The sequence below is a fragment of the Ranitomeya variabilis genome, chromosome 2 (genome assembly GCF_051348905.1).
Source record: "Ranitomeya variabilis isolate aRanVar5 chromosome 2, aRanVar5.hap1, whole genome shotgun sequence".
In the NCBI taxonomy this organism is placed as follows: domain Eukaryota; kingdom Metazoa; phylum Chordata; class Amphibia; order Anura; family Dendrobatidae; genus Ranitomeya; species Ranitomeya variabilis.
The window spans coordinates 142,154,186-142,179,987 of NC_135233.1; the positions used below are offsets into that span (position 1 = coordinate 142,154,186).

A 25,802-nucleotide genomic window follows, 5' to 3' on the forward strand; every position below is an offset into this window, starting at 1 on the left:
GGGCTCCTTAATCTTGGTCTGTGGGAAAGCTGCAGTCTCTCACATGATTTGTCCCAAAATGTCAGAGCTTGAATCAAGGGCGGAAATTCAGAGACTAGGGGTCTCGGGTGAGGGGGGACCCACGGCAGGTTGGTTAGTGAGATGGGGTAAATGATTATTTTAACCTCTTTCTGCCCTCAGATGGAATAGTATGTCCGAGCGCAGAACCCCAGGTTTGATGTGGGCTCCGGCGGTGATCCCGCATCAAAGCCGGAACATGTCAGCTGTTTTGAACAGCTGACATATGCCCGCAATAGGCGCAGGCGGAATCGCAATCCGCCCGCTCCTATTAACTAGTTAAATGCCGCTGTCAAACTCTGACAGCGGCGTTTAAGTCATGCATCCTGCCAGAAATACGCTCATTGGTGACCCCCGTCACGTGATCGGGGATCATCGGCGCGTCGGCATAACAACCAGAGGTCTCCTTGAGACCTCTATGGTTGTTGATGCTGGATTGCTATGAGCGCCACCCTGTGGCCGGTGCTCATTGCAATGCAGTAATTCTGCTACATAGGGGTGATTTGAGCATCGCCTCTATGTAGCAGCTTCTAGCCTCCCATGGAGGCTATTGAAGCATGCCAAAATTAAAAAAAAAAAAAAAATATATATATATATATATATAAAAGTTTAAATCACCCCCTTTCGCCCCATTCAAAATAAAACAATAAAAAAAATCAAACCTACACATATTTGGTATCTCTGCGTTCAGAATCGCCAAAACATAGAGTAGTGGAGTACAGTGGACAGCCCTGCCTTGTCCCATTGGTTATTTGGAATAATGAAGAGCGAATCCCATTAGTACATACACGGGTTGTAAGGTTGTGGTACAAGGAAAGTATTCTCCCCATCTTACAATCTCAACTGTTTCAAGTTTGCATGAAGGAAAATCCAGTTAACATGGTCGTACATTTTTTCAGCGTTGATTGAGAGAAGGTGTGAGAAGTGACAAGAAGGGCTTTGTTAGTATTTTCACGGGCCTCTCTATGTTGGACAAAACCTGTTTGGTCACTGTGAATAGATTTGGGACCCAACCGATGTGCAATTTGTAAACAATTTTGCAAAAACTGTTTTTTGGTTTTTTTTTGCTAAATTAAAACATCTGTCAGGGGAATACTGTGACAGTGTGGAGACAGAAGACTGCATCGTCTGATTGCTCCTACTTCAGCACTGAGAAGAAGCACTTCTTCATTTTAATGGTGTTTATTCCTTCTGGCAGAACAGGGGTTAATCGGCCATGTTGGAAATCCCTGTGTTCACAGTTGAGCTCGGTTAGCCATTCCTTTCCCCTTTATAATCTGGGCCCTGTTACTAATCCTAGTCAGAGCTAGCATTTGCTATCTTCGTCTCAGCAGACTAGAGAAACTTATTTCTCATAGTCTGGGAGTCCTTCATGTGTTTTTTAGCAAACGCTATGCGGGCTTTCATATGTCTTGCACTGAGGAGAGGCCACTCTGCCATAAAGGCCCGACTGGTGGAGGGCTGCAGTGATAGTTGACAAATATTTTTCTTTCTCCCATCTAGCTACTGCATCTCTGGAGCTCGGTCACAGTGATCTTGGGGTTCTTCTTTACCTCTCTCACCAAGGCTCTTCTCCCACGATTGCTCAGTTTGGCTGTATGGCCAGGTCTAGGAAGACTTCTGGTGGTCCCAAACTTCCTCCATTTAAGGATTATGGAGGCCACTGTGCTCTTAGGAACCTTGAGTACTTCACAAATTCTTTTGTAACCTTGGCCAGATCTGTGCCTTGCCACAATTCTGTCTCTGAGCTCCTTGGCCAGTTCCTTTGACCTTATGATTCTCATTTGGTCTGACATGCGCTGTGAGGTCTTAGGCTACTTTCACACTAGCGTCGTGCACTGCACGTCGCTATGCGTCGTTTTGGAGAAAAAACGCATCCTGCAAAATTGCTTGCAGGATGCGTTTTTTCTCCATAGGCTAGCATTAGCGACGCATTGCCACACGTCGCAACCGTCGTGCGACGGTTGCGTCGTGTTGCATCGGACCGTTGCCACCAAAAAACGTTACATGTAACGTTTTTTGGTGCGTCATCTGCAGCATCCGCCTCCCCGCACCTCACAATGGGGCAGCGGATGCGTTGAAAAACAGCATCCGCTGCCCCCGTTGTGCGGCGCTTCCACAGCTAGCGTCGGTGCTCTGCAACGTCGCATTGCGACGTGCAGTGCACGACGCTAGTGTGAAAGTAGCCTTACATAGATAGGTGTGTGCCTTTCCAAATCAAGTCCTATCAGTTTAATTAAACACAGCTGGACTCCAATGAAGGAGTAGAACCATCTCAAGGAGTATCACAAGGAAATCGACAGCATGTGACTTCAATATGAGTGTCTGAGCAAAGGGACTGAATACTTATGACCATGTGATATTTCAGTTTTTCTTTTTTAATTTGCAAAAATGTTCTACATTTGTTTTTTTTAGTCAAAATGGGGTGCAGTGTGCACATTAACCTCTTTCTGACCTCGGACGGGATAGTACGTCCGAGGTCAGATACCCCGCTTTGATGCAGGGCTCCGGCGGTGAGCCCGCATCAAAGCTGGGACATGTCAGCTGTTTTGAATATGGCTTCTGCATAGTAACCATAGAGGTCCTTGAGACCTCTATGGTTACTGATCCCGGCTAGCTGTGAGCGCCACCCTGTGGTCGGCGCTCATAGCACACCTGCAATTCAGCTACATAGCAGCGATCTAATGATGCGATCGAGTTGTGCCAGCTTCTAGCCTCCTATGGAGGCTATTGAAGCATGGCAAAAAAATTTTAAAAAAAGTAAAAAAAAAGTGAAAAAATAAAAAAAAATATAAAAGTTTAAATCACCCCCCTTTCGCCCCATTCAAAATAAATAAAAAAATAAAAATCAAACTTACACATATTTGGTATCGCCGCGTTCAGAATCGCCCGATCTATCAATAAAAAAAAGGATTAACCTGATCGCTTAACGGCGTAGCGAGAAAAAAATTCAAACCGCCAGAATTACGTTTTTTTGGTCGCCGCGACATTGCATTAAAATGCAATAACGGGCGATCAAAAGAACGTATCTGCACCAATGGTATCATTAAAAACGCCAGCTCGGCACGCAAAAAATAAGCCCTCAACCGACCCTAGATCATGAAAACTGGAGACGCTACGGGTATCGGAAAATGGCGCAATTTCTTTTTTCTTTTAGCAAAGTTTGGAATTTTTTTTCACCACTTAGATAAAAAATAACCTAGACATGTTAGGTGTCTATGAACTCAGTTGACCTGGAGAATCATATTGGCAGGTCAGTTTTAGCATTTAGTGAACCTAGCAAAAAAAGCCAAATAAAAAACAAGTGTGGGATTGCACTTTTTTTGCAATTTCACCGCACTTGGAATTTTTTTCCCGTTTGCTAGTACATGACATGCTAAAACCAATGTTGTCGTTCAAAAGTACAACTTGTTTCGCAAAAAATAAGCCCTCACATGGCCAAATTGACGGAAAAATAAAAAAGTTATGGCTCTGGGAAGGAGGGGAGCGAAAAACGAACACGGAAAAACGGAAAATCCCAAGGTCATGAAGGGGTTAATGTGAAAAAAATGAACTTTTTTTTAAAATTACCAAATGGCTGCAATGAAACAAGGAGTGACAAATTTAAAGGGGTCTGAATACTTTACATACCCACTGTACGTTCTATTTGACATGATGGACCAGATGTTTTCAGTAATCAGGCGCACCTATTTATTTGAACCTTTACTGTGTCTGTTCTCTGGCAAATACCCTTAGGCTGCCGTCACACTAGCAGTATTTGGTCAGTATTTTACATCAGTATTTGTAAGCCAAAACCAGGAGTGGAACAATTAGAGGAAAAGTATAATAGAAACATATGCACCACTTCTGCATTTATCACCCACTCCTGGTTTTGGCTTACACATACTGATGTAAAATACTGACCAAATACTGCTAGTGTGACGGCAGCCTAAGCCTCAATCTCATGGACTTCTGGTTCAGAAATTGGACCAGTGGCTAGAACTGCCCTAGGTTTCCCAGTTTGGTGTTAGTTAAATAGTCTTGGTTATCGTACAAATGGATTTTGTTTCCCATTTTTCAGTGCATTGTATGGCAAAGTAAAAGGTGTCATTCAAATCTATAGCTATTTGTTTTCCTCTAGCTAGATGGGTTGAGGTCACTTTGACATTTTTAAGTCTGTGTTTGCATTAATGAAAAGGGTTCAGTACAGTGCTAGTAGCCGTTAGAGTGCACACCTTTTCTGGGCTTTTTGTAGGCTTAACAGCACTTGCGGTGAATTGATTAGCCATGAATCAAATATTTGGGAACAATTTGTTCAGGTTGGAGAATACGAATTTCAAGATTTCTTCATCCTACCCAATAGACTTCTGGGTTGTCTAGGTGATCTGCAGATGGGCAGTTATGTTCTTTTTGGGGAGCAATGGCTTTCGCCTTGCAATCCTGGCATGCACATTTGTTCAGTGTCCTCTTAATGGTGGACTCATGAACATTTGAATTTCATCCATTTGTAAACAGTCTGTTTGACTGTAGATTGGTAACCTTCTCTTGCCTAAGGAGCATCAATAACTCTTCTTCTGAGGTCCTCATAAATGTTTTTTGTTTGTGTCATGATACTCTTCCACATATGTAATGAGAAAATTAGACTTTGATAGATCCCGGTTCTTGAACCCCTTTCCGACATCGGGCGTAATAGCACGCCGGTGTCGGACTCCCCCTGTTTCTCCACCTCAACTTCACCTTTCCCGGCACATGACAGCTGATCTGCAACCCCTGGCAAAAATTATGGAATCACCGGCCTTGGAGGATGTTCATTCAGTTGTTTAATTTTTTAGAAAAAAAGCAGGTCACAGACATGGCACAAAACTAAAGTCATTTCAAATGGCAACTTTCTGGCTTTAAGAAACACTAAAAGAAATCAAGAACAAAAAATGTGGTAGTCAGTAATGGTTACTTTTTTAACCAAGCATAGGGAAAAAATTATGACATCATGAAAAACAAACAAACAAAAACACTCCAAAACATCAGTAGTATTTTGTTGCACCACCTCTGGCTTTTATGGCAGCTTGCAGTCTCTGAGGCATGGACTTAATGAGTGTCAAACAGAACTCTTCATCAATCTGGCTCCAACTTTCTCTGATTGCTGTTGCCAGATCAGCTTTCCAGGTTGGAGCCTTGTCATGGACTATTTTCTTCAACTTCCACCAAAGATTTTCAATGGGATTGAGATCCGGCCTATTAGCAGGCCATGACATTGACCTTATGTGTCTTTTTTCAAGGAATGTTTTCACAGTTTTTGCTCTATGGCAGAATGCATTATCATCTTGAAAAATGATTTCATCATCCCCAAACATCCTTTCAATTGATGGGATAAGAAAAGTGTCCAAAATATCAACATAAACTTGTGCATTTATTGAAGATGTAATGACAGCCATCCCCCCAATGCCTTTACCTGACATGCAGCCCCATATCATCAATGACTGTGGAAATTTGCATGTTCTCTTCAGGCAGTCATCTTTAGAAATCTCATTGGAACGGCACCAAACAAAGGTTCCAGCATCATCACCTTGCCAATGCAGATTCGCGATTCATCACTGAATATGACTTTCATCCAGTCATCCACAGTCCACGATTGCTTTTCCTTAGCCCATTGTAACCTTGTTTTTTACTGATTAGGTGTTAATCATGGCTTTCGTTTAGCTTTTCTGTATGTAAATCCCATTTCCTTTAGGCGGTTTCTTACAGTTCGGTCACAGTCGTTGACTCCAGTTTCCACCCATTCGTTCCTCATTTGTTTTGTTGTACATTTCTTGTTTTGGAGACCTATTGCTTTAAGTTTCCGGTCTTGACACTTTGATGTCTTCCTTGGTCTACCAGTATGTTTGCCTTTAACAATCTTCCCATGTTGTGTATTTGGTCCAGATTTTAGACACAGCTGACTGTGAACAACCAACATCTTTTGCAACATTGCGTGATGATTTACCCTCTTTTAAGAGTTTGGTAATCCTCCCCTTTTTTTCAATTGACATCTCTTGTGTTGGAGCCATGATTCATGTCAGTCCACTTGGTGCAACAGCTCTCCAAGGTGTGATCACTCTTTTTTAGATGCAGACTAACAAGCAGATCTAATTTAATGCAGGTGTTATTTTTGGGTATGAAAATTTAGAGGGCGATTCCATAATTTTTTCCTCAGAATTGAGTGATTCCATAATTTTTCCCCTATGCTTGGTTAAAAAAAAGTAACCATTACTGACGACCACATTTTTTGTTCTTGATTTGTTTTAGTGTTTCTTGAAGCCAGAAAGTTGCCATTTGAAATTGTGCCATGTCTGTGAGCTGCTTTTTTTTCTACAAAATTAAACAACTGAATGAACATCCTCCAAGGCCAATGATTTGATAATTTTTGCCAGGGGTTGTATACATCTGACATGTGCCCACAACAGCCACAGGTGGAATCGCAATCCACCAGCAGCTGTTACCTAGTTAAATGCCACTGTCAATTTCTGATAAGCATTTAACTCGTGCTTACCGGAAGCACGTTGCTAATCCCACCCGGTAGTAACCCCATCGCATGATCTCGGGTCGGCATGACAACCAGAGGTCTGAAGCAGCCCTTTATGGTTGTCATTGCCGGATTGTTATGAGCGCTGCTCCGTGGTTGGCGCTTATAGCAAGTGAGCATTTCTTCTGCACACAGGCAATCTGATCATCGCCTGTATGAGGCAGAGCCGATCAAATAAGCCCTCACATGGTCATATTGACCGAAAAAAAAAGTTATGACTCTGGGAAGAAGGGGAGAAAAAAAAAAAGAAAATGGAAATACCTCTGGTCGTGAAGGGGTTAAATAAAAGACCTGATTGTCATTCCATTCATTGAAAACACCAGACTCTGGTTTCGCCTTCAAATTTATCTAATAACCCCAAAGGTTCACATATTTTGCCACTCGGACATTTGTTATTGGATCATTTTCCTGAATAAACAATGACAGTCTAATATTTTTTACTCATTTGTTGCAATTGATTCTTTTTTTCTACTCTTACAACTTTTATGAAAATCTGATGTTTCAGGTCAAATTTAAGTAGAAATTCTGAAGTATTCATAACCTTTCAAGCACCACTGTATGAGGGCTTCTGTTTTGTGAAACTATAGTTTTGAATTAACCATTCGCATTTCCATAGAATGTACTGAAAATTCGGAAACATTTATTCAAGGGAATTGGGTACATGGTAAAGCTGTACATGAAAAAATAAGCCGTTAGAGGAAGGGGGTCTAGTCTTTGGACCGTATACGTATTAGTACAAGTGATATGATTTCACTTGATTGGGTGGAATATCCCCTGCTATGTTCAGTCCATGAATGTAGAGAAAAATGTATAACGTATTTTGATTTTTTCCCATAGAACAAGTCGCATTTCTCTTGGGGATCTTTATTGTTTTGTTCCTGGCAAGACCCGAGACTTTGAAGTCTCATTCTGAGTTTGCTTTTCTTCTGAAAGCCCTTTTGCTGTCCAGCTACGGGAAGCTCCTGCTGATTCCTGCTGTCATTTGGGAACACGATTACACTCCCCTGTGTTTCAGGCTCATCACACTTTTTGTTCTTACAGCAAATACTCAAGCAATCCGAGGTAAGGATTTTATTTTTGCTATACAGAAAACTACAACCCCTGGCAAAAATTATGGAATCACCGGCCTTGGAGGATGTTCATTCAGTTGTTTAATTTTGTAGAAAAAAAGCAGATCACAGACATGGCACAAAACTAAAGTCATTTCAAATGGCAACTTTCTGGCTTTAATAAACACTAAAAGAAATCAAGAACAGAAAATGTGGTAGTCAGTAATGGTTACTTTTTTAACCAAGCATAGGGTAAAAATTATGGAGTCACTCAATTCTGAGGAAAAAATTATGGAATCATGAAAAACAAACAAAAAAAAAACACTCCAAAACATCACTAGTATTTTGTTGCACCACCTCTGGCTTTTATAACAGTTAGCAGTCTCTGAGACATGGACTTAATGAGTGTCGAACAGTACTCTTCATCAATCTGGCTCCAACTTTCTGTGATTGCTGTTGCCAGATCAGCTTTCCAGGTTGGAGCCTTGTCATGGACCATTTTCTTCAACTTCCACCAAAGATTTTCAATTGGATTGAGATCCGGACTATTTGCAGGCCATGACATTGACCTTATGTGTCTTTTTTCAAGGAATGTTTACACAGTTTTTGCTCTGTGGCAGGATGCATTATCATCTTGAAAAATTGTTTCATCATGCCCAAACATCCTTTCAATTGATGGGATAAGAAAAGTGTCCAAAATATCAACATAAACTTGTGCATTTATTGAAGATGTAATGACAGCCATCTCCCCAGTGCCTTTACCTAACATGCAGCCCCATATCATCAATGACTGTGGAAATTTGCATGTTCTCTTCAGGCAGTCATCTTTATAAATCTCATTGGAACGGCACCAAACAAAGGTTCCAGCATCATCACCTTGCCCAATGCAGTTTCGTGATTCATCACTGAATATGACTTTCATCCAGTCATCCACAGTCCACGATTGCTTTTCCTTAGCCCATTGTAACCTTGTTTTTTGCTGTTTAGGTGTTAATGATGGCTTTCGTTTAGCTTTTCTGTATGTAAATCCCATTTCCTTTAGGCGGTTTCTTACAGTTCGGTCACAGACGTTGACTCTAGTTTCCACCCATTCGTTCCTCATTTGTTTTGTTGTGCATTTCCTGTTTTGGAGACATATTGCTTTAAGTTTCCGGTCTTGATGCTTTGATGTCTTCCTTGGTCTACCAGTATGTTTGCCTTTAACAACCCACCCATGTTTATATTTGGTCCAGATTTTAGACACAGCTGACTGTGAACAACCAACATCTTTTGCAACATTGCGTGATGATTTACCCTCTTTTAAGAGTTTGATAATCCTCCCCTTTGTTTCAATTAACATCTCTCGTGTTGGAGCCATGATTCATGTCAGTCCACTTGGTGCAACAGCTCTCCAAGGCGTGATCACTCCTTTTTAGATGCAGACTAACGAGCAGATCTAATTTGATGCAGGTGTTATTTTTGGGTATGAAAATTTAGAGGGTGCTTCCATAATTTTTTCCTCAGAATTGAGTGACTCCATAATTTTTCCCCTATGCTTGATTACAAAAAGTAACCATTACTGACTACCACATTTTTTGTTCTTGATTTCTTTTAGTGTTTCTTAAAGCCAGAAAGTTGCCATTTGAAATGACTTTAGTTGTGTGCCATGTCTGTGAGCTGCTTTTTTTTCTACAAAATTAAACAACTGAATGAACATCCTCCAAGGCCGGTGATTCGATAATATTTGCCAGGGGCTGTATACAGAAAAAAACCTGCTAAGGCTTTTACTTTTTGAGCTGCAGAAGGTTCACCTAAAAATGCATTATTTTAAAATAAAGAAGACCTTGTTATGACAACTCATTCATTATACACTACTGCATTCGACACATGAGGTTAGCAAAATGTTGTAACCCCTTACCGACAGCCACCATAAATATTCGCCACATGTCAGTAGAGGGTGTACGAAACGGGCTCACAGGGTGAGCTAACCCCATACCCGGCAACTGTTAATTTGTTAAATGAGAATCAGAGTTTGACCCTGGCATTAACAGCACATCGGCATAGGGGTCATTCATTCTATGAGTCAATCGACATTCTGTGACAAGATTGCAGGGCGCTGATTGTATGGACCGGGCTCACAGGGTGAGCTAACCCCATACCCGGCAACTGTTAACCTGTTAAATGAGAATCCGAGTTTGACACTGGCATTAACAGCACACCGGCATGGGGGTCCTTCATTCTATGAGTCAATGAATCTGCGCTCTGTGACAAGATTGTGGGGCGCCGAATGGTTGCTACGACAGTCGGGGGTCAGTTGAAGACTTTGACTCCTGTCATTACGGAGCTCCTTTGAAACGTAGCCTATGGACGGGTTTCAAAGGAGATCTTGAGTTTTACTATATGCAGCAATACTATGGTATTGCTATATATAACACAAGCATTCAGACGATCGCAGGTTAAAGTCCTCGAAGGGAACTAATAAAAAAGTGGGAAATAAAAGTTTTAAAAAATGGGAAAAAAATAAATAAAACATAAGTTCAAATCACCCTACTTTTTCCCCATTAAAAATAAAGATGGTAAAATAAACATATGGTATCGCCACATCCAGAATAGTCTATTAAAATATAAAAAGAATTAACCTGATATATAAACACTGTTTCTTCCTCACATTGATACTGTGAAAAATGCTGTAAGAGGCTATCAAAATATCATAGCTATCCTAATATGGTATCCATAAAAACATCTCAAACCTGTCACATGGAAAAACGGTATTGTCCTGCAGATGTGGGGTTAATCTGCAGGTTAGTAGCGTTCTGAACCTGCCTGGCTCTGGCACTCAGACCCCCGCTGCCTGAAGCTGGCTTGATCCAGGGATCTGGCTAGCTTCAGAGCAGTGCTTGCAGGCCCAAATGCATAGGGCCTAAAGTGCCTAGGAAACTGGCCACTGAGACTGCAGGTGGCCGGTAACCTAGACAACGGAAAGTAAACTATAAAATTATAAAATGCCTTTCTTCTTGAGGTTTTGCAAGAACTTAGCAATAACCATTTAATATGATGAGGCAAACCTTTAAATGTATTAGTGCTCTCTTCTAACTCTTCTTTTTTTTTCAGAAAAGGTTGTAAGCTGCAACTATTTTTCACTTCTAGTAAGCAGAGATCTGAAAATTAATTATAAAGATAAAAAAGTGTATATAAGTTTTATTATCATGGTTCATATAATAATTAATATATTAATTAGTAGTGTTATCATAATCTTTAGCATTTTGTTTGATATATTGTTTAAAATATGTATATAATAATTTGTAATTTTTTTTTGCTTCCCCTAGTAACCTTAAATGTGAGCCGAGCCCTATCACTGATCGCTATAGCTTGTGGACTACTTCTGAAAATCTCTTTCATCCATTCAGTGGACAGTATATTAAATGTTCATACCCCAACAATCTAAGGCTTCTCCTGACCACCTGGAGTGATGTGGAAAAACTCCTGAACATTTTGTCTTCTGTGGAAAACACTATATACTCTTCAAGTACAAAATATTTATTTTCTTATAGGTTAAACTTTCGCAGGGTTCTCCATGGTTTTTATGTGTTAACAAATGTTAAATGCTGTCACTTTCTTAGTGACTTGCCAATATGCATTCAGCCCAGCAGAACATTCCTAAGACGGCCAATAACCTCATTGATGACAGCCAAGGCATGTACAGCGGATACGGAAAGTATTCAGACCCCTTTAAAGTTTTCATTTTTTGTTTCATTGCAGCCATTTGGTAAATTCATAAAAGTTCATTTGTTTTCTCATTAATGTACACTCTGAACCCCATCTTGACTGAAAAAAAACAGAAATGTAGACATTTTTGCAAATTTATTAAAAAAGAAAAACTGAAATATCACATTGTCATAAGTATTCAGACCCTTTGCTCAGTATTGAGTAGAAGCACACTTTTGAGCTAGTACAGTCATGAGTCTTCTTGGGAATGATGCAACAAGTTTTTCACACCTGGATTTGGGGATCCTCTGCCATTCTTCCTTGCAAATCCTCTCCAGTTCCGTCAGGTTGGACGGTGAACGTTGGTGGACAGCTGGAGGGTCTCTCCAGAGATGCTCAATTGGGTTTAGGACAGGGCTCTTGCTGGGCCAGTCATGAATGGTCACAGAGTTGTTCTGAAGCCACTCCTTTGTTATTTTGTCTGTGTGCTTAAGGTCATTGTCTTGTTGGAAGGTGAACTTTCGTCCAAGTCTGAGGTACAGAGCACTCTGGAAGAGGTTTTCATCCAGGATATCTCTGTACTTGGCCGCATTCATGTTTCCTTCAATAGCAACCAGTTGTCCTGTTCCTGCAGCTGAAAAACACCCCAATAGCATGATGCTGCCACCACCATGTTTCACTGTTGGGATTGTATTGGGCAGGTGTTGAGCAAAGCCTGGTTTTCTCCACATATACCGCTTAGAATTATCACCAAAAAGGTCTATCTTCATCTCATCAGACCAGAGAATCTTAGTTCTCATAGTCTGGGAGTCCTTCATGTGTTTTCCTAGCAAACTATGCAGACTTTCATATGTCTCGCACTGAGGAGAGGCTTCTGTCGGACTACTCTGCCATATATGCCCGACTGGTGGAGGGCTGCAGTGATCGTAGACTTTGTGGAACTTTCTCCCATCTCCCTACTGCATCTCTGGAGCTCAGCCACAGTGATCTTGGGGTTCTTCTTTTCCTCTCTCACCAAGGTTCTTCTTCAACTGTGCTCTTAGGAACCTTGAGTACTTCACAAATTCTTTTGTAACCTTGTCCAGATCTGTGCCTTGCCACAATTCTGTCTCTGAGCTCCTTGGCCAGTTCCTTTGACCTCATGATTCTCATTTGGTCTGACATGCACTGTGAGCTGTGAGTTCTTATATAGACAGGTGTGTGCCTTTCCAAATCAAGTTCTATCAGTTTAATTAAACACAACTGGCCTCCAATGAAGGAGTAGAACCATCTCAAGGAGGATCACAAGGAAATGGACAGCAAGTGACTTAAATATGAGTGTCTGAGAAAAGGGTCTAAATACTTATGACCATGTGATATTTTGGTTTTTCTTTTTAATAAATTTGCAAAAATTTCTACATTTCTGTTTTTTTCAGTCAAGATGGGTGCAGAATGTACATTAATGAGAAAAAATGAACTTTGTTGAATTTACCAAATGGCTGCAATGAAATAAAGAGTGAAAAAATTAAATTGGTCTGAATACTTTCCGTATCCACTGTAAGTGAGAGTTCTTTTTAAACATGGCACCTATGCTGAATAAATTTAGATCTTTTTAAAATTTTGTTTTATTTTTTCATCATTTGCATATCATTAATATGTCCATAAGCCCAGTGATTTCCAAAATTCCACAACTTTTTCCTCCTGGTAATTTCATACACATGCTTGCATGGATACACTAAGGTAGGAACATTCACTGCTCCATACATCCTAGAACCTAGAAGAAAGTCTGTTTATTCTTCTTAGGTCTTAATACATTTTAAAGAAACATTAACAAAGTGCATACAAATTTCTTTGTTAATCTTTTAATTCCTACTTGATCATATTGTTATTAAAACTGACAAGTGTATAACAAAATCTTCTTTGTCACAGGAAATCGGCCATGTGTCTTCTGATTCTTCTCACTATCCTGTGCTGACTCTAAGGCCGGTTTCACATTTGCGGTTGTGTCCGCAGCGTTTCTTCTGCAAATATCCGCATGCGTTGTGTATTCCTATATTTAACATTAGGGACGCATTTTGTTCGCGTTTTGCCGCGTTTGACGACGCATGCGTCGTTTCGTCGTCTGCGGTTTGGCGTGGAAATGCAACATGTAGTAATTTTTAGAGGCGTCAATTTGCTTCCTGGAAATGTATGCGGTCGATTGCGTAAGGATTGCGACAAAAAAACGCATTGCTGTCTATGTAAACGCATGCGTTTACAAGCACATGCGTTTGTAAACGCATGCGTTGCACCAGAGAAAAACATGTCTAGACACTAATTAGCCACCCCCCACATTCAAGGTGATAAAGGGAGGGAGTGGACATTTGCAGGTCACTACGCAGCAGACAGAGAAGCTTTCCAGATACAGCAGAGCAGACACAGGAAGGAATCTACAGTCAGAACAATGTGAGTATATCCTAGCCAATGCCTCTATTTTCTATTTTCTGCCTCTACATGTCCTAATTTCTTCCATTTCTTTTTTTTCTGCATGCATCGAATTTCTTCTTCTTCTGATGAGGATCAAACGCCTGGGCCTGCACAAGCGGAAAATGTCAGCAAAGTGAGTACTCACCTCCTCAGATTGGTAAGTATTCACTGTCACATCTACACATATGACAAATTATTTTTCCTTTTTTCAGAGCTCTTCTACTGCGGCAGAGACTGGGCAGGAGCAGCGGAGTCACGGTCGGGTGGCACGGCGGCAGCGTGTAAGTATACCTGGCTGACTGTTTATTGTATCCTCACTTTACAATTCTTGAATCTTCATTTCTGTATTTTTCTCTTTCTTTCCCTGTTGCTTCTGTACTAATTTTTTTTTTTTACTTTTAATATTCAGGCCATTTCTCTGCTTCTGTTTTCTTTCTTCTTTATGTTAATGTCTCCTCCAAAATTAATGTTCTGGGTTTTTTTTAGGTTCCAGAACGGGATGAGGACCTCATAGAGAATGAGCACCTAATCTCCCTGGTCCATGAGCGAGTCCCGTTGTGGGACACCCGGGATCCACTGCACTCCAACAACGTGACGATCCGGCGGCTTTGGAATGAGGTGGCCACAGCGTTGTGGGATGGCTGGGACAATGCCCCGACTCGGGTCCGTTCTGCATTTGGTAAGTATTGCAATGCAGTGTGATGCAGCCAAGACCTTGGCCGTACTCACACAACTGTGTATGATGAGAGAAAGTCATTAATTTTTCTCAGCACACACAGTTGTGTGACCACGGTCAAAAGACCATTGTCCTAACTATTATGTTTTGTTTTGTCAACAGTGTCTAAAGTCAAAACACGTTGGCGATCGATGAAGGACCGCTTCAACAAGGACCTGCGTCAAGAGAGCCGGCTTCCTAGTGGTTCAGGAGCAAGGATCCGTAAATACAAGGACCACCACATCCTTGCATTTTTGAGACTGGTCCTTGCCCAGAGAACGTAAGTATATTTTTGGTGAAAAAAAAGATGTTTTTTAATGCACTTGGCTGCCGTCACACTACCATTTTTGGGTCCATAATTTGCATCAGTTTTTGTAAATGAAAACCAGGAGTGGTAGATAAATGCAGAAGTGGAGCATATGTTTTTTTATAATTGTCCTGATATACTTCCACTCCTGGTCTTGGCTTACCAATAGTGATGTAAAATACTGAGCAAATACTGTTGGTGTGACGGCAGCCTACACAACAGATCTACACTCACTGGCCACTTTATTAGGTACACCTGTCCAACTTCTTGTTAACACTTAATTTCTAATCAGCCAATCACATGGCGGCAACTCAGTGCATTTAGGCATGTAGACATGGTCAAGACAATCTCCTGCAGTTCAAACCGAGCATCAGTATGGGGAAGAAAGGTGATTTGAGTGCCTTTGAACGTGGCATGGTTGTTGGTGGCAGAAGGGCTGGTCTGAGTATTTCAGAAACTGCTGATCTACTGGGATTTTCACGCACAACCATCTCTAGGGTTTACAGAGAATGGTCCGAAAAAGAAAAAAAATCCAGTGAGCGGCAGTTCTGTGGGCGGAAATGCCTTGTTGATGCCAGAGGTCAGAGGAGAATGGGCAGACTGGTTCGAGCTGATAGAAAGGCAACAGTGACTCAAATCGCCACCCGTTACAACCAAGGTAGGCCTAAGAGCATCTCTGAACGCACAGTGCGTCGAACTTTGAGGCAGATGGGCTACAGCAGCAGAAGACCACACCGGGTACCACTCCTTTCAGCTAAGAACAGGAAACTGAGGCTACAATTTGTACAAGCTCATCGAAATTGGACAGTAGAAGATTGGAAAAACGTTGCTTGGTCTGATGAGTCTCGATTTCTGCTGCGACATTCGGATGGTAGGGTCAGAATTTGTCGTAAACAACATGAAAGCATGGATCCATCCTGCCTTGTATGGAGCATCTTTGGGATGTGCAGCCGACAAATCTGCGGCAACTGTGTGATGCCATCATGTCAATATGGACCAAAATCTCTGAGGAATGCTTCCAGCACCTTGTTGAATCTATGCCACGAAGAATTGAGGCAGTTCTGAAGGCAAAAGGGGGTCCAACCCGTTACTAGCATGGTGTACCTAATAAAGTGGCCGGTGAGTGTATAGTCATCAAGTCAGGTGTCAGAAATAATGAATTCATGATGCACAAAGAAAGGGCTCATGAATTCATTATTTCTGACACATGTCCTGGTGAGTGTAGATATGCCTTATTTATCGGTCGTCCATGACAGCACTACGGAGAGAGGGGATCCGCCCTTCAGGAACAGGAAACCTACAGATACATAAGGGCGGCACCTCTCCCACGCATCAGTTGGTTTCCTGTTCCTGGAGGACAGGATTCCCTGCAGATACGACTTCGTTCACCTATCAATACCCAGGCCGGCTGTCCGACCCAGGTAGCGAGGGGGTCTCCTACCTCGGGCAGTGCGGGTCCCTGGAAGCGCCACGGTGGGTCCGGGTAGGGCTCCACGACAGTGAGCGGTGCAGTGTGGAGCGACGTCCGGAGGAGGTCCATCCCCAGTGGTCAGCGAGGTGAGTATGTCCCCCCCCCCGGGGTCCGCTCACCCCCCTGGGCCTCGGTCTTCCCCACTCTGATCCCCGTTGGTGCGGTGCGGTGCGGCGTCCTGTGTGCTCCTTTCGATTCGGGACCGGAGCTGGGGGTCGGACGCCGGCCTCTGCCGCGGTCACCGCTGGGCTGCGGCCGCGGAAGCGGCGGTAGTGTAGCGGGGGGCGGCTGGGTGGTCCGGCGGCACCGTTCCCCGGCTTCCGGGCGCGTTCCTGAGCGCTCTGCCCGAAACCGGAAGTGACGCACAGGGGGCACGGCCAGGACCGGAAGTCAAAAACCGGCCGTTTTTTTTCTAAAAACGCCGCTGTCCTGCATGCGGCGGGGGGGGGGGGGGGGGCGTTTGGGTGCAGGGGGGGGTGGAGCAGTGACCTGCAAGTCGGGGGGGTGGATTTGGCCACACACCTGCACTGATTCCGGATCCGGGGGAAGGGCTATTTATAGCCAAACAGAATGCTGCAGCACTGCTTGTGAGCCCATCTGCAGCTATGGATGAGCCGGAAGCTGCCGTCGGTCTGCTGGAGCAGGAGCAGGACGGATCCTCGGAGAAGTCCCATGCGAACCCCCAGCTGAAGACCCGCGGACGCAGTAACCAGACCAGTCGCAGATCTAAACAGAAGGATCTGGACCGACCCCCCAGTAATCCGGTACCTACCGCTACTGCCTGGGTAAGAGATCTTCGTGAATGTACCCTGATGCAGTCTTTTCCTATGTTTATTTCCGTAGGGGAAAAAAAGCGCTGGTAAATCAAAAAACAAGGAGTGCGCGCTATGCGCTTGCCCTTTGCCAGACGCCTACCCTAAGAGACTTTGTCAGTCGTGTGTACGGCAGACGGTAGGAAATAAATTGATGGGAACACTGATAGCGGTAGCGCCAGATAAATTACATAGCCTTTTTCTCCGCTCCCATAGGTGGCGGAAGAGTCTCCTGATTTCACATCAAGCCTTAGGGAGATTATCAGGAAGGAGGTGAAGGATTCCCTGAAATCCCTGTCCCGGGGGGAGTCTTCCAAAAGAAGAAGGGAGCCTAGCGCCTCAGATTCGGATTCGTCCGCTGGCCCTAGTAGGGAGAATGAGTCAGACGCCTCTGTCTCCTCAGCGTCCTCTTCGGAAGAGGAGTCTAACCGGTTCTGTTTCCCATTGGACCAAATGGACAAACTTATTAAATCAGTTAGATCCACCATGGGTGTGGCTGATGAAAGGCCAGAACTCTCTACACAGGACCTAATGTTTGGCGGTCTAGACCCTAAAAAAACGTAGGTCTTTTCCGCTCAATGACAAGGTCCAGAACCTCATCAAAAGGGAATGGAAAAAACCGGAGAAGAAAGGCTCTTTTCCACCTGCCTTTAAACGCAGATATCCCTTTGAGGACCCCATGGTGAATACATGGGATAAGGCGCCGAAATTGGACGCAGCGGTGTCTAAGGCGTCTAAAAAATCATCTATCCCCTTCGACGACATGGCTTCCCTAAAGGACCCTCTCGATAAGAAGGCTGACTCATTCCTTAAAGGGACATGGGAGATGTCGGCGGGTGCCCTGAGACCTGCTGTAGCCGCAACATGTGCAGCCAGATCGATGATGGTCTGGCTGGATCAGCTAGGGTCTAAGTTGGAAGGCGGTGTTTCCAGAGATTCTATGTTGAAATTCCTGCCAACAATTCAGAATGCCGCTGCCTTTCTCGCGGACGCATCTGCGGATTCGGCAAGAATGGCGGCTAGGGCGGCCGGACTATCAAACGCAGCACGCAGGGCCCTATGGCTGAAATGTTGGCCGGGTGACCTTCAATCCAGATCCCGTCTGTGCTCTATCCCATGCGAAGGGGAATACCTGTTTGGTCCAGTCCTAGACGAACTGCTGGAGACGAGAAGAAAAAGTTTCCCAATCTACCAACTACCTCTTACAGGCGTCCCTTCGCAGGGAAGAGATTCTTTCGGAGGAGACCAGCCAGAGACCAGAGCAGATGGGATGAGAAAAAGAAGAAAGGTACTGGATTTATGTTTGGAGGTGGAGGACGTCAGGAGCCATCCCGTGAGGTCAAAAAACCACCCCAATGACTAGTCGCCCCGGTGGGAGGTAGACTATCTGCCTTCTACCCGGCCTGGTCCAAAATCTCCAGTAGTGATTGGATTTTGGGGTTAATAGCTACGGGTCTGCGGCTAGAGTTCTCTTCTCTCCCTCAGAACTTCTTCAGAATTACCCCACTCAGGTCCTCTCCAGCAGAACAGGCGGCCCTGGAAGCAGAAGTTCACGACCTGCTCAATAAGAATGTCCTGTCAGAGGTTCCGGAAGGAGAACAGGGTAGAGGATTCTACTCTCCTCTATTCCTAATAAGTAAACCTGATGGCTCCTTCAGAACAATTATTAACCTTAGGGCTCTTAATAATTTCCTGACCGTCCAATCATTTAAGATGGAAACTATTAACACCGCAATAAAGCTGCTGTTTAAAAACTGCTTTATGGTAGTATTGGATTTGAAGGACGCCTATTACCATATCCCTATTTATGCAGGTCACCAACGATACCTGAGGGTGGCGGTAAGGTTGGATGGGGTAATCAGACACTTCCAGTATAGGGCCCTCCCTTTTGGTATATCGGTCGCCCCTCGAGTGTTTACCAAAGTTATGGCGGACGTTATGGCACACTTGCATGAGTCCAACATTCTAATAATCCCCTACCTGGACGATCTCCTTATCGTAGGTAAAACGGCGGATCACTGTCTGGAACAGTTACATAAAGTGATGTCTGCTCTGGAGCGTCTGGGGTGGATGCTAAATGTCAAAAAATCACGCTTACAGCCCATGACGGTGCAGCGATTTTTAGGCCTGACCCTGGATTCCCAGGTTCAGGAATGCCGTTTGCCTCAAGAGAAAATTGATCGCCTGCACCTTCAGGTGCTGAATGCCTCTAAAAACCCCACCATGTCCCTTAGAAGAGCCATGTCTCTGTTGGGCTCTCTCTCGTCCTGTATTCCAGCGGTCCGATGGGCCCAGTATCATACGAGGATACTTCAGGGCGAGGTGCTGTTACAACAAAAAAGGTTGGGGGGATGTCTGGAGAGCCTGATGACCCTATCCCAAGACGCTATTATATCCCTCGGATGGTGGCTAGTCCAAGAGAACCTGTCCACAGGGGTCCCCTGGGAATATAATATAACTCGTATAGTCACCTCGGACGCTAGCCCTTCTGGATGGGGGGCTCACATGGGGGATACATTGATCCAGGGGCTTTGGGATCGGGATCAGATAGAAATGTCTTCCAACCTAAAGGAGTTAACGGCTGTGGAACAGGCAGTTAAATCACTCCTTGTCTATCTACAGGGCCACCACGTGCGTGTATTCTCGGACAATCGGGTCGCCGTGGCATACATAAATCACCAAGGCGGGACTCGTTCCAAATCCCTAATGTGCGTAGCAGATCGTCTATTCCATCTAGCAGAGCAACATCTTCTCTCATTGACGGCTCTTCACATAAGAGGGGCAGAAAACACTACAGCGGATTTCTTAAGCCGCAACACATTGAGGCAGGGAGAGTGGTCCCTGAACGACTCCATCTTCAACCTCATCGTGGAAAGATGGGGTCAACCAGAGGTAGACCTGTTTGCCACAAAAGAAAACAGGAAAGTGGCACAATTCTGCTCTCTCAACCCCAGAGAAAATCCTCTGTCAGTAGACGCCCTCCTCATAGACTGGAACTTCAGGCTAGCCTACGCCTTTCCTCCCCTGTCTCTACTTCCTCTGGTGGTGAGGAAAATCAGGAAGGACAAAGCCACAGTGATAATAATTGCCCCCTTCTGGCCCAGAAGGACGTGGTTTCCATGCCTGAGGGCTATGTCGATATCCGACCCATGGGTCTTGCCAGACATCCCGGATCTCCTGTCCCAGGGCCCAGTCTACCATCCTCGGGCGGTTGGCCTTCATCTGACGGCGTGGATTTTGAGCGGGCGCTGTTAAAGGATAGGGGGTTCTCTCCGGGCCTCATTAACACTCTGCTGAAGAGCAGAAAAATAATCACCACAAAGATTTATGTTAGGATCTGGAAGAGGTTCCTTCAAAACTCGGGGGTAATAGCTGGTCAGTCAATACCAATAGACCAGATTTTAGAATTCTTACAGAAAGGGTTAGATATGGGGTTATCCCCAAATACACTTAAAGTGCAGGTATCAGCCTTAGGGGCCCTCTTTGGCTGCAACATTGCTGAGAATCACTGGGTCAGCAGATTCATCAGAGCGACAATACGGTCCAGGCCAATGGTGAAGAATAGGGTCATGCCATGGGACCTGAACCTAGTCCTCTTAGCCATGACAGAGGCCCCATTTGAGCCAATTGCATCAGTCTCTATTAAAAATGTATCACTTAAAGTAGCCTTCCTGGTGGCCCTAACATCGGCGCGTAGGATAGGCGACATCCAAGCATTATCCAGGGTTCCCCCTTACATGCAGCTTAGGGATGATAGAGTGATACTATCCCCTGATCCAGCATATCTTCCTAAAGTAGTGTCCAGGTTCCACAGAACACAGGAAATAGTTCTTCCATCCTTCCTCCCCAATCCTACTAACGATAAGGAAAGGAAGCTACACACTTTAGATGTAAAAAGATGTATCCTGGAATATCTGGCAGTAACTGATCCCTGGAAGATAGATAACGCCCTATTCGTGTCCTATCAGGGTAGTAGGAAGGGTCACAGGGCATCAAAATCTACTTTAGCTAGATGGATCAGGGAGGCTATCTCGCTGGCATACATCTCAAAGGGCAAGCCGGCGCCTGAAGGTCTGAAAGCGCATTCCACTAGAGCTATGGCGGCTTCGTGGGCGGAAAGATTGGAGGTGTCGATCGACCAAATTTGTAAGGCTGCTACTTGGTCTTCCCCAAACACATTCTATAACCACTATAGATTGAACTTGGGTGCCTCTTCTGACCTTTCGTTTGGTGTAAGGGTGCTGCAAGCTGTAGTCCCTCCCTAGTTAGTTACTCTCTGTAATTCTCTCCGTAGTGCTGTCATGGACGACCGATAAAGTCTTAGTTACTCACCGGTTAACGGTGTTTTTCGGAGTCCATGACAGCACCTGTACATACCCTCCCGTCTTCTTAAGTTCTGGGTGTACACCTCTTCCTTTATTTATATATTTCACGGGTAGTGAATAGTTAGTTATTGTATCATTGTTTATTATGTATGCTATTAACCTTGGTGGTCCTCTTGTGCTCTGTAAACCAACTGATGCGTGGGAGAGGTGCCGCCCTTATGTATCTATAGGTTTCCTGTTCCTGAAGGGCGGATCCCCTCTCTCCGTAGTGCTGTCATGGACTCCGAAAAACACCGTTAACCGGTGAGTAACTAAGACTATCACCTCCATCGTCCCTTCATATTCTACATCAGTATTTGGAATCCAAACCCAGGAGTGGTTGATAAATGCAGAAGTGGAGCATATGTTTTTATTATACTTTTGCTCGTACTGTAGTACTCCTGATTTTGGCTTGCAAAGTCTGAGGTAAAACTCTGTCCAAATACTGCTAGTGTGACCTCAGCCTTAATCTATGTTTTTATTCCACAGGAATTTGCATTTTGTAAATGTTTGGTCTTACATTTTTTTTCATTCTTTTTTCACAGCACATGGAGCACCACTGTTGGCCCAGGTTCTGGAGCGGTCCTTCATCAGTCAGCCACGGACCCGTCCCAGCCATCCTCCAGCGCTGCAGCAAGTGGGCCTGCTACACAAACTGGAGACCAGGAAGCTGGTCCATCAGGTGATCCCCTTCCCCAGTCCTCTGCCCAATTTTTCTTTGGCTCCTCCCGGCAGCGGCAGAGGGCTTCGGACAGGTCACTCATGCCTGAGTTTTTGCACTTGAGCTCGGTCTTCCACGAGGGACTCAAGGCGATGGGTGACCGACTGGATACTGCCATTAGTCATATGAGTACACGTATCCAGGAGGTTACCACAGCCCTTGCCCAAGTGAAAGCCGACCTCCAGAGGCCAGCACATCATTTTTTTAATCAAATAGAACAGGGCATGTCGGAACACCTTACTCCCGATCTCCAGATTAGTGTTATGCAGGCCTGTAATGCTGCTTATGTGCAGGCATTGCAGCAGAGTCGGTATTTTCAGCAGACAGTGGGGGCATTTCCACCAGTGCCCACACTGTCACGCTTTACCTCTATGCCGACATCTGCTGCATACCACTGCACGGCCACCTCCATTCCAAACACTGCCGGACCTTATTATAGCACCACCACCATGCCGAGTGCAGTAGGACAGCCCACCGCCACCACCATGACAACTGCTGCTCCTGCTTGGACCTCCTCCACTGCCACCACCATGCGGCAGCCGCAAGACCCTGGCCTGTCCTTCCCCGCCACCACAAGAATGCCGCTGCCGGACCCAGGCCTGTTACCCGCCACCACCACAGGAATGCCGCTGCCGGACCCTGCCCTGGCGTTCCCCGCCACCACCACTACAAGAATGCCGCTGCCGGACCCTGCCCTGGCGTTCCCCGCCACCACCACAAGAATGCCACTACAATGGCACACGGACCGTGACAGGTCGGCCACCACGGCCAGGCCAATACCAAGTAGCCCAACGAGGCTCCCCGGACGGCAGCGCCGATCCAAAAAAGGGAAAGGCAATAAAAAACAAAAGACAATAGCTATCCCTCCCCCCTCACCTCCCAATGTGTCTGTAATGTCTGGTTTGTCTCATCTTTCTAGTGTGTCTCTGCCCTCGTGTCTAGCCCAATCCCCGAATTTCCAGACCCCAGTAATTTTATTGCACCTTCTCCAGCCACCCCTGCGTCGTCGATAGTTAGCCAGCCCTCACTGCTCCACACCCCCCAATTTCGTCAATCAACCCCAAGCAGGCGCAGATAATTTTTTATTTTAGTTTATTTTGTAAAAATAAATATTCATGTTTTTTGCCCACAATAAGGTTTGTTTAATTGTGTATTTCGCCGCCGGCAACACACCCCATACGCCAAATCCAAAAATGCGCCGAACACATTTTTTTGGGCCACCTCCTAGCTCCAGTAGCTAGTACAACACAGAAGGTTTGTGTGTGTTTGGTATAGAGATAAGAGGTTGCCCAAAAAAATAACTATTGTATTTTATTCAGTCGCCATGACAGCACAACGAGAGAGGGAATCCGCCCTTCAGGGACAGGAAACCTACAGACATAAAAAGGGCGGTACCTCTCTCCCACGTCAGTTGGTTTCCTGTCCCTGACAGCGGAACCTCTTCAGACAGGCCTCGTGAAGAAGGTCGAAGAATGAAGGTCCCACTCCTGACAGACCGGTACAGGTAGCGGGGGTCCCCTACCTCGGCCTGGTCAGGAGAATGGAGGCACCACACGGCAGGGGGACTGTTCGTGTAGGTGGCAGCAGGAGGAAGCAGCTCTGGTATGAATGAGCTGGCTTCTGCGGTGTCCGCGCCTGGTGAGTATGAGGTTCTCGTAGGGCCGTGTCTGCTGGGGCCTGGGGTCTGCCGCCACCTGCGCTGGTGCCGGCATCGGCTGGGGAGTGGGGCCGTCCTTGTCCAGCGCGTCTGCTCCCTGCGCCGCGGCCGCGACCGGAAGGGGCGTGTCCGGATGACGCGGCGGGCGGCGCGGGTGGATGACGCGGCCGGGCATGCGCGGTAGCGCTTTCTTCCCGGCTAATGGCGGCGCCCGGCGTCTTGGAAGGGGGTTGGACCTCGGGATCTCCGGCACTAGGACGCGGCTCGAGCAGTGGACCGGAACCAATCGGCAGATCCGATCAGCAGCACCTGGAGTGTTTCCCTACTGACCCCCGGCTGGGGGCGGTACCCAGGGGGATTTAAGCCATGCACGTGGGCCACAGCGTGTTCCTGACCGTCCATCCATTATGGAGTCGCCGGAAGGAACAACGCAGAGCGGTGAGCAACAGCAGCCACTAGAGCAGCCTCAGGCAGAAAAGCCTTTGAGGAGCTCCCAGCGACGTTCTAATGATAGTCGTGCTGGTGGAGCTAAGGAGTCCCGATCATCAAAGTCCTCAGGCCGTAAAAGTTTGTCGGCTACGAAGGGCCCCCCGAATACGGTACCACTCATTGCTGGCGGGGTAAGTGATCTACGTGAATGTTCAGTTATTGATCATTGTTCCCCTTATATTCCCTCTCTCCTTATTAGGGGAGAAAGTGTGTAACTAAGGCCAAACATAGGCAGTGTGCCGAATGTGCGGAGCCGCTTCCGGATGGGCACGTAAAAAGATTGTGTAAATCCTGTGTTCAACAATTGCTAGAGGAAGAGGCTCCTGATCTGACCTCTACAATAAGAAAGATGGTCAGACAAGAAGTCCGAAGTTCTGTGAGGTCCAGGTCTCGTATAACGGAAATTGGGAAGTCATCCCCTGTTTCAGAAATGGGTTCGGACTCGGGGGAGCTCAGCTCAGGGTCCCTTCCGTCTTCTTCCTCATCTGAGGATATGGAATCTGGTCGAGCTTGTTTGTCCCTTGATAGAGTTAACCATCTGGTTAAAGCGGTCAACAGTACAATGGGGATAGAGGACACCCAGTCGGAGTGCTCTATTCAGGACGTTATGTTCAGAGGTATAGAGCGGAAGTCCCGAAGGGCCTTTCCAGTGGTGGACAAAATTAAGACATTAATCTCAAAAGAGTGGAAGAAACCCGAGAGAAAGGGGTCACTTTCGCCAGCATTTAAAAGGAGATATCCTTTCGAGGAGGAAGCTTCATCCTCATGGGATAAGGTCCCGAAGCTAGATGCGGCAGTCGCCAAGGCGTGCAAGAAAACATCTCTTCCCTTCGATGATTTGGGGAACCTAAAGGACCCATTAGATAGGAAAGCTGATATCTTCCTTAAAGGGGCCTGGGAGACTTCGGCTGGATCCTTGAGACCGGCTATAGCAGCCACCTGTACGGCTCGGTCCTTGATGGTGTGGTTAGGTCACCTTGAAGATCAGCTCAAGGATAAAGTTCCCAGGACTGAAATATTATCCTCTATGCCTATAATCCAGGATGCTGCAGCTTTCCTTGCGGACGCATCAGCAGACTCGGTCAGATTAGCCGCCAGATCCTCAGCATTATCCAACACAGCCCGGAGAGCGCTATGGATAAAATGCTGGCCAGGGGACTTACAGGCCAGAACAAAGTTGTGTAGCATTCCCTGTGAAGGGGCTCATTTATTCGGTCCGGTCCTAGATGAGCTTTTAGAGAAAGCGGGAGATAATAAAAAACGCTTCCCCTTCCTTGGAAGACCCTTTCACAGACGGGACTACAATAGAGCTTGGTCTAACCGCAGAAGGCCATATAGAGATTCTAACAGGGAGTCTACTAGATACGACAGCAACAGGAAAAGGGGTAAAGGATTTATCTTTAATCCTTCACGAGATTCTAAAAAACCACAATGACGGGCGGACCAGGTGGGGGGTAGGCTTTTGGCCTTCTACCCGGCCTGGGTACAGATCA

At 45.4% G+C, this 25,802-nt stretch overlaps 1 protein-coding gene across 2 annotated transcripts in view; it reads left to right on the forward strand.

The window, feature by feature from the left end:
* ARV1 (ARV1 fatty acid homeostasis modulator) overlaps nt 1-13,214 on the forward strand; it is a 34,164-nt gene extending 20,950 nt beyond the window's left edge. For both annotated transcript variants that reach the window (XM_077283046.1, XM_077283045.1), the window contains exons 5-6: nt 7,433-7,657; nt 10,950-13,214. In XM_077283046.1, the coding sequence (XP_077139161.1) occupies nt 7,433-7,657; nt 10,950-11,068 (344 nt within the window). In that variant the 3' untranslated portion in view covers nt 11,069-13,214. The remainder of the gene's footprint in view (nt 1-7,432; nt 7,658-10,949) is intronic.
* The last annotated feature ends 12,588 nt before the right edge of the window (nt 13,215-25,802 follow it).